The following is a 9,711-nucleotide window of genomic DNA, read 5'->3' as shown; positions in this document are numbered from 1 at the left end:
GAAGTTTCTACACTCTTTGTTTGTCATTTCTTTAACACAGATTTCTGCTTCAGTCTAAATATTACATACATTTTCTCCACCTCTGTGTCTTTACGTTGTTTGGTTTTCGGGGCTTAAATCTGTGGTAACTTGACTTTGAACAGTTCTTCAAGTTTTTTTCTCATGGAAACACTCTGCTACTGTCACTGTTACTAGGAGGGAGTGCAGCCATAAATGTGTAATGCATCACATGAACGGGTTGCAAAATAAAAAAAAAATCTATTTAGATTTTTTGGTGAAAAGAAAAACTAAATAAAATAGAAGGAAGATTCTTCAGGTAAGAATGTTTCTTACTGTGATGAAGATATTAGAGGGCGTCTGAGTGTCATGCTGTGAGACCTCTTCCAGCTTTTCTTGCCCGAGCGGTTCTTGACGCCGTCCTCCTGGTCCATCATCTGCTCCAGCAGAGTCTGATCGTCAGCGCTGAGCGGCGCCACTGAGATGTCCCGCACGGCACGAAACTCGCCACAGTTATTCAGGTGTTCGTTCTCAAGACGGAAAAAGTTCCACACGAAGCGCCTGTGTGAGGAGGGTGTTACCTCAAAAACCTTTCCGCAAAAAGATTTGACAGACAGCAGCTAAGACCCACCTGAAAACTTCAAGAGGAGCCAGAACCGTGACCACAATGTCGCCCACAGAGTTGTTCTTCATGATCGTGGTCAAAGAAATCTGGACTGTCCAGGCGAAGCGCAGAATCACATCCTCCACGATGGCGCAGTAGTAATAAGCCTGAGCAGACAAGAGTAAGAGTTAAGCCTGAGCAGACAGGAGCAAGGGTTAAGCCTGAGCAGACAGGAGAAAGGGTTAAGCCTGAGCAGACAGGAGAAAGGGTTAAGCCTGAGCAGACAGGAGTAAGGGTTAAGCCTGAGCAGACAGGAGAAAGGGTTTGGATGTAGGCCAGCTCTGCACTCTACCTTATGCGGGTAAACGATTTCCTCTCTCAGGAAGGTGTTTTCTCCGGCCCCACGGTCAAACAGACCCCAGTCCATGCGCAGATCCCACATCAGAGTGTACAGAGAGCTGACGGTTGAGGACACGATCAGCATGTAGAAGAAGGTCTCTGCATCTTCATGGTCTAGATCTGAAAAACACAAAGATGGAAACTTCCAGGAATCTGATTTGAGGAACAGATTTATTTGAGATCAAAGTATAGAGCATCCATCCATTCCATGGATAAGGTGTTTGCAAAAAAAAGTTCGCTTCCTTCCACTCCCTTTCAAGCAATATTTATTACTATGTCTAATTATCATACATTTTATTTGTTACTTTATGAATGTACAACTGATGATTATATTGCTTTGGTGTATTATTTCTACTTAATTGCTTGAAATAAACCATTTCAAATCAAATCAAAAGCTGAATGACCTGATCAGGTTAATCCACAGGTTGAGGACCATGGCTCTGCTATTCCCTATTCGACCACCAGAGGGAGCCTTCAGGTCATAATTGAAATGGCAAGAAGTGATTCATGAGATCTCCTGAGGCAGGGAAACCTCTTCAGTGTCCACAATTCATTTTCTGTCCATCGGGAGGTTCACAAACATTCATCAAAACCAAAGCGAGGTTTTAAGACATTTATGACAGATTAGTAGTCTAGGTTACATTGAATGTTTACTGCAAAAGTGAGCAACCCCCTCCTGTGAGCTCCAGGTAACTGTCAGACCCCTTTATGTCAGATTATTGGACAAACCTTTTGGATAGAATTGGGCTCTTAGTTTGCATCGTTTTGAACAAAAATAAATTCAGGAACCAAACCTTGAAAACTCCATTTAGATATTAAAACAAACAGCAACCCTGATGTCATAACTACAGAATGCAAATATAATTTACATGGAATCATTCTGTTGGATCGGACTCTCCTGTGCACCTGAGAGAGAACATGGAGGCTTTTCTGATGCACTTTGTCTGCCCCACAGGGGGTATTAATACATCCATCAGCTCCCTGCGGCCTCTCCGTCATTCAGACAAACACAGCAGCCGCCACAGGAGGCTCCACTCTCCCCCATTTGTCACAGTCACCGTTTCTCTCTGCCAGCAGCCAACAAGACGCCGGGGATTAGAGCGGGACGTTTCTAACAGAGACCTACTGCTGCACTGCTGTTAACTGCCTCCTGCATTGTGCTGCGAGCTGCTTCAGCTGAGCGATGGCATGGAAACGGTCCCCACGGCCACACACGTCTGCCACATGTAGATTCAGCCTGGACAAAGAAGTCTTTTCACAGAGGGACTGATCGTATCGTGGTGTTTGACCTTTCAGGTTGTGCTGTTGTCCAGCTCTGCTCCGGAGACATTAGGAGGTGAAACGCAGTGATATGGACATTGATTGGATGATGGTTACTGACTCCTGATCCACGTTTGTCCCATTTCTCTGAGGTTTCAGGCCAACAGCAGAAAAACCTTTTTTTGTGTCAACTGTAACTCTAATAGAGTTAGGATTCACCTGTGCAGACGGCCTGTCCTGTATGTCCACCAGGATTCACCTGCGCAGACGGCCTGTTCTGTATGTCCACCAGGATTCACCTGCGCAGACGGCCTCTCCTGTATGTCCACCAGGATTCACCTGCGCAGACGGCCTGTCCTGTATGTAGACAGGATTCACCTGCGCAGACGGCCTGTCCTGTATGTCCACCAGGATTCACCTAAGCAGACGGCTTGTCCTGTATGTCCACCAGGATTCACCTGCGCAGACGGCCTGTCCTGTATGTCCACCAGGATTCACCTGCGCAGACGGCCTGTTCTGTATGTCCACCAGGATTCACCTGCGCAGACGGCCTGTTCTGTATGTAGACAGGATTCACCTGCGCAGACGGCCTGTCCTGTATGTAGACAGGATTCACCTGCGCAGACGGCCTGTTCTGTGTGTAGACAGGATTCACCTGCGCAGACGGCCTGTCCTGTATGTCCACCAGGATTCACCTGCGCAGACGGCCTGTTCTGTATGTCCACCAGGATTCACCTGCGCAGACGGCCTGTTCTGTATGTAGACAGGATTCACCTGCGCAGACGGCCTGTCCTGTATGTAGACAGGATTCACCTGCGCAGACGGCCTGTTCTGTGTGTAGACAGGATTCACCTGCGCAGACGGCCTGTCCTGTATGTGGACAGGATTCACCTGTGCAGACGGCCTGTTCTGTATGTAGACAGGATTCACCTGCGCAGACGGCCTGTCCTGTATGTAGACAGGATTCACCTGTGCAGACGGCCTGTTCTGTATGTAGACAGGATTCACCTGCGCAGACGGCCTGTCCTGTATGTAGACAGGATTCACCTGCGCAGACGGCCTGTCCTGTAAGTCCACCAGGATTCACCTGCGCAGACGGCCTGTTTTGTATGTAGACAGGATTCACCTGCGCAGACGGCCTGTTCTGTATGTAGACAGGATTCACCTGTGCAGACGGCCTGTTCTGTATGTAGACAGGATTCACCTGCGCAGACGGCCTGTTCTGTGTGTAGACAGGATTCACCTGCGCAGACGGCCTGTCCTGTAAGTCCACCAGGATTCACCTGCGCAGACGGCCTGTTTTGTATGTAGACAGGATTCACCTGCGCAGACGGCCTGTCCTGTATGTAGACAGGATTCACCTGTGCAGACGGCCTGTTCTGTATGTAGACAGGATTCACCTGCGCAGACGGCCTGTCCTGTATGTAGACAGGATTCACCTGCGCAGACGGCCTGTTCTGTGTGTAGACAGGATTCACCTGCGCAGACGGCCTGTCCTGTAAGTCCACCAGGATTCACCTGCGCAGACGGCCTGTTTTGTATGTAGACAGGATTCACCTGCGCAGACGGCCTGTCCTGTATGTAGACAGGATTCACCTGCGCAGACGGCCTGTTCTGTGTGTAGACAGGATTCACCTGCGCAGACGGCCTGTCCTGTATGTCCACCAGGATTCACCTGCGCAGACGGCCTGTTCTGTATGTAGACAGGATTCACCTGCGCAGACGGCCTGTTCTGTATGTAGACAGGATTCACCTGCGCAGACGGCCTGTCCTGTATGTAGACAGGATTCACCTGCGCAGACGGCCTGCCTCTAAATCCAGACTGCTTTTGCAACACCTTTGTGTTCAGCCAGAGTCGGGGTGAACCAGAGTTCAGGCAGACGGAGGAGATGCTTCCCTCCAACAGCTCCTCCTTCTCCTCCTCAGCAGCCAGCTATGTGTGTAATGAAGGAGAGGTCAGTCTATGAAATGAAGTTAGAAAATCTGTCAGCTTAGGGCTCATCTTTATTCAGGCAGAGTCCAGCAGATGCAGACTGGCAATTTCCTCTCCTCTCCCCCCCCCCCCCCTCTCCTCCCCTCCCCTTCCCTCCTCTCTTCGTGTCTTGACTTGTCTCTTCTTCTTAATTCTCCTCTTTCCTCCTCTCTTTTTTTAACTTCCTTTCCCACTATCTTTTCTCATTTCTTTTTCTTTCAACCTCATCTCTTCTCTCCTCTCTTGACTCCTCCCCTCAATTACTCCCCTTTTTAAGGCTTTAATGCCTCTGAGTCTGACTGGATTCATTTCCACCTCCTTTGTATCATTAACTTATTCTATACGTTTACTCGATCTGTAAATGTCTTCATGGGTTTGGGTAATTTAATGTTCATTTATACCATGGTCTGGTATATACAATACTCGATTCTGATTGGCTGCTGGGTGTGCATTAAAAAGTGATATTCCATAACCGCTCGCCTATAAAAGAAGTTGGCTTCTTCAAAACAAACTTTATCTTCATCATCTGGACAAAAACAAGCGGTTAGAGGAGAACTTTCTCTCTGATCTGATGCTTTATTTAACACACCAGCATTTATATCGCTTTCCTTTGCCGCTGCAGTCGAGGTCGGTGCAGGCTGTGCCGGAAAAAGGGTACCATGCAAAAAATAGTCTGCTTTCTGTGAAAAAAGCGATCTGTACTGAAATAATAACAAGAATAAAGGATTAAAAACTGGTTGAATATTTCTTTCTTTTGTAAGTGACCTTGGTACAAGCGGGTTAATGACCCCCAAAGTGTGCATCATGAGAATGAACGCATCTCGCAGTGGACAGTTCAGGCTTTCACGTCGTGCGTTAATTTCCGATAATGCATCCTTGGTCGGCCATTAACCCTTACGTAATTGACAGGAAACCTTTTTGTGGTAACTTTTTTACTGACCTCACATAAAATGGAACTGTTGTTCACACCTGAAGGACTGTGCCGGTGACATCTTTGCTTTCAAAAACATCCCCACACGGTAAACACTGGTACGGTCCACACGGCTAACCTGGCTATGGAATCATCCCAAAGAGCATTAGTTCTTGTTTTGGCATCAGAAAGTAACCTGTTTAACACAGATGCAGGCTCACTTTCTTCTGCATGTTGTTCTGCTTTCTTGTCATTTGTTGCGTATGTTTATAGTTTTGCACCCGCAGACCTGAATGTGGGCTCTTCCAGGAACCCGAGGTGATGAAGCATCACTGAAGGTGAGCGGTCACGGTGACACCGCTCAAAAACTGACAGGACACTAACGCTAACAAGCCTCAACCCTTCTTACCTCTGTCTCACACTCTGAATGTGGAGAGGAATACTGTCCCATGAGAAAGTATTCAGTCACTTGAACGTTTCAACCTTTTGCCACATTTCAGGCTGCAAACATAAAGATATAAAACTGTAATTTTCTGTGAAGAATCAACAACAAGTGGGACACAATCATGAAGTGGAACCACATTTATTGGATATTTCAAACTTGTTTCACGAATAAAAAGCTGAAATATTGTTCAGTGAGGATCTGAATGATCCAATGTGGACCTGAATGACTAATGATGATAACAGAACCACCTGTTTGTCATCAAGTCTCCGTCTAAATGCTGCTGCTCTGATCGTCTCAGAGGTCCGTTTGAAGCACAGAGAGCATGACGAACAAGGAACACCAGGCAGGTCTGAGATTCTGTTGTGGAGACGTTTAAAGCCGGATTTGGATACAAAAAGATTTCCAAGCTTTAAACATCCCAAGGAGATCTGTGCAAGTGATAATACTGAAATGGAAGGAGTATCAGATTACTGCAGATCTACAAAGACTTTCAGCTCAAACAAGGAGAAGACGATCAGAGATGCTGCCCCGAGGCCCATGATCCACAGCTGAGGTGGAGTGTCTGTCCATAGGTCAACAACCAGTCCTATGTGGCACAAATCTGGCCTTTATGGAGGAGTGGCAAGAAGAAAGCCATTTCTTAAAGATATCCATAAAAAGTGTTGTTTAAAGTTACCCACAATCCTCCTGGGAGACACACCAAACCTGTGGAAGAAGGAGCTCTGCTCAGATGAAACCAAAATCTAATGTTTGGCAACGAGGCAAAATGTTCTGTTGGGCATAAAAGCAACACAGCTCATCACCCTGAAAACACCATCCCCACCGTCAAGCATGGTGGTGGCAGCATCATGGTTTGGGCCTGCTGTTCTTCAGCAGGGACAGGGAGGAGAATTGATGGGAAGATGGATGGAGCCAAATCCAGGAGCATTCTGGCAGAAAACCTGATGGAGTCTGCAGAAGACCTGAGACGGGGACGGAGATTTGTCTCCCAACAAGACAAAGATCCAAAACCTAAAGAAAATCTACAATGAATAGTTCACAGAGACACTTGTCCAGGTGTTAGAAAGGCCAGAGTCCAGACATGAATCCATAGAGAATGTGTGGACAGAACTGACCAACGCTCTCCATCCAACCTCACTGAGCTCCAGCTGTTCTAAGGAGGAACGTTCAAAACTGATGGAGACAAACTCCAGGAGACTCACAGCTGGAAGCACAGCAGGAGGTGGAACTACGAACCATTTTGCACGCCCATTATTTCAGTTTTTTATTTGTTAGACTAGTTTGAAATGTCCAATAAATGTGGTTCCACTCATGATCGTGTCCCACTTGTTGTTGATTCTTCACTAAAATTACAGTTTTGTATCCTTATGTTTGCAGCCTGAAATGTGATAAAAGGTTGAAAAGTTTAAGGAGGCTGAATACTTTCTCAAGGCACTGTGTGTCTGTGATGCAGAACATTTTAGTTGTGAAGATTTCGGGTCTTCCTCTAAGAACATGAGAACCTTCAGGGTCTCAACAGGTAATTTCCGCAATCATCCGTTTGAGTGTTAAAGTGTCTTCCCAGCCTCCTCCTCCTCCAAACCAGGGTTTGGTCTCAGCCTCCATTAAAGGCAGGATGAAAGACGGCTTCATAGAGAATAACACATGAAGAGAGGCCATTAGTGGAAGGGCAAACGGCTGCAGCCCAGAGGAGGAAGGAGGATGGAGTTTAATGGACGTCTTTCCTACTGAGCAGAGAAAGAAAAAAGAGATTTGCTCGCCTCCGTCTCTTCTTGGTTCATTCAATATCACCGGCGGTCAGCGTGGGAAGGAAATGTATCGATTGAAATTTATATTTAAAAAGAATAAAGAAGACAGAGAAATAACATTCAGTTATCTGAAAGGCAGAAGATGGAGCTTCGTAACTGGCAAATGTGTTTGCCGGCAAAATGCCAGAGTTTAAAGGCGTGCAGATAAACATCAGTGCTGGAGAACAAGCCTGTATGGGGGGGTATTTGCTGTCTTTAAACACGAGCGCCTTTGTGATGCGGCTTCTGATTCAGAACCTTTTCTAAGATCATTGTGCTGCAGTTATGGAGAGAGGGAGCTTACAGCTAACAGGAATGACTTTCTGGGAGTTCTTCTTCCAATAAAAGAAGCCGACTGGGATGACATCATCACATCTTTCTGTCTCTCTTGGAAACTGGACATGTCTTTCTTTTTTATGTTTCTATCCTAAAAGTGAAACTGTGTTATGAGAGCAGGAATTTCTTTTCCTGCAGCTGTCTGACCGACCTTTGGCTTCTGGTGCTGCAGGCAACACAAAGGAAACCAACGGCGGCAAACAGCTTTTGCTCTCAAGGCCACTTTCTCTTAGTGAGCACACGATCAAAGACTCAAAAGCCAGTGTGATGACATGCTTCTGCTGCACTGATGTCTAGCTTGTGACACAGTCACCTTGTTTACATGAAATCAAAATACATGAAGGCTACTAGACCTGCAGAATATTGCATTTTTGGTGATGAACACGGCTTCCTGTCTACTGAAAGTGTTGCTTGTGGTCTTTTCTGCATATACAATCTTATATTGTTTGAATTGTTTAAACCGATTACATGGCAGGAGACCCCCACTTATTAATTGGGGTCATTGCAGGTGCGCCCTGACAGGAGGAAGCAGGAAATGCTTGGGGAAGGATTCAGCGGATTATGGGAAAAAATCTCCCTCTCAGCCGGAGGATCCTGCCTCCTTGACTCACTGGACTCGAAGACCGAGGCTTTTGGGGTTCAGCTCAGAGACGGGGGAGCGTAGGGCGGAGTTCCCCTGCTGGAGTTTTGCACGTGCTTCCAGAAGTGACAGCGAAGCCAAGAGTCGAGTGAAACAGTCCAGTCCATACCTGCAGGGGGAAGATGCTAGCAGGGAAAGCCTGCATGGAGCGCCACAACCAAGTGGTTCCACGGGACCCTGAAGCCCCCAGGCCTCTGGTAGAGGGCCCAAGGTTGGGTTAGAAACCACCCGCGAGGGCGAGAGGGCCGTCTTTTATTTGGATTAATGGACACAGATGATAAGTGTTGAGAATTTACTTTAGACTTTTTAAGTCCCAAGACTGGTTCATGTTGGGAGGAAAATGGAAAAAAAAACGGAGTAAAAAGGTTTTAATAGATCAGAAGATGGCAAAAGTGTTTCTTCATTTATAATTATTAATACACATATGTAGAATATACCCTGAATGTTCTTTTTCTTTACAAACATTATTACACTTAGTGTTTGTTTCAGTGGTGCCCAGTTTGATATTTTAACCTTAAGAAAGATCCATAATTTTAAGCATCTTTATAACTCAAAGCTGGAATGTGAATCACATTTGACAGAACTAGAGTTTTCATATCTACGCACACAACGCCCGGCCCCTTTGCCTACCTTTGTGTGTAGCATAAAGGGCTGCAAAGGTGACGACAAAGAAGGTGGTGGAATATTTCCCAGCATTCACCAGGTGTGGAAAAGCCCTCTTGGTGTCCCGGTAACGCCTCAGGCACTGGATGAACCGCAGCCAGGCAGGCAGACACTGGATGATGGCGCGCAGGCCGTACGAGTAGCTGTGGCACACATGATCTAGAACAAGGACAAAAGCACGATTCTCAACTCCTGTCTGCACAGAAAAGTGACCAACGGTTTGCTTGTCCTGATCTGTCATCGTGATGTTTTCTGTCATTGATTGACCTGATATTTGAGTTGTGCCTTTTTCAGTTTAGCAGGAGGCAAAGCATTATGTTTGAGTCATTGTGCAAACACCTCACTCCAGGAATGGCCCTATCACATGTGATTCATACAGAACGATTCTAATCAGCTGGTGGTGACATTTCTGTGCTTTCATGGACCTCACCCTTCTCTTTTTTCAGTTGGCTTAATGTGTGTCTGTTTTTGATAATCGTTGGCGTGGTCATGAATGCAGATGGCGGCTGTCAGGCATCAGTCAGCTGGGCGGGAATGACGCCTTTACGAAAACGGACAACAGTTAGGCGACCGCAGGGCGGTGGCAGCCGGATCGCCGTCCAGCAGCAGCTCTGATTGGACGATGTGTAAATGTCTCCAGATGGCACCAGGAGGTCTGACAAAAGCAGGTCATTCTGCACCATTGATCATTCTCAACT

At 46.6% G+C, this 9,711-nt stretch overlaps 1 protein-coding gene across 1 annotated transcript in view; it reads right to left on the bottom strand.

The window, feature by feature from the left end:
* LOC101164049 (xenotropic and polytropic retrovirus receptor 1 homolog) overlaps positions 1-9,711 on the bottom strand; it is a 72,689-nt gene that overhangs the window by 6,746 nt on the left and 56,232 nt on the right. Inside the window, exons 11-14 of the mRNA XM_023954612.1 lie at positions 8,981-9,172; positions 954-1,120; positions 629-768; positions 334-558 (exon numbers count right to left, since the gene is read on the bottom strand). Of these exons, the coding sequence (XP_023810380.1) occupies positions 334-558; positions 629-768; positions 954-1,120; positions 8,981-9,172 (724 nt within the window). The remainder of the gene's footprint in view (positions 1-333; positions 559-628; positions 769-953; positions 1,121-8,980; positions 9,173-9,711) is intronic.

Source organism: Oryzias latipes, chromosome 4, assembly GCF_002234675.1.
Source record: "Oryzias latipes chromosome 4, ASM223467v1".
NCBI classification, from domain to species: Eukaryota; Metazoa; Chordata; class Actinopteri; order Beloniformes; family Adrianichthyidae; genus Oryzias; species Oryzias latipes.
This window is presented reverse-complemented; position numbering and strand designations above follow the sequence as displayed.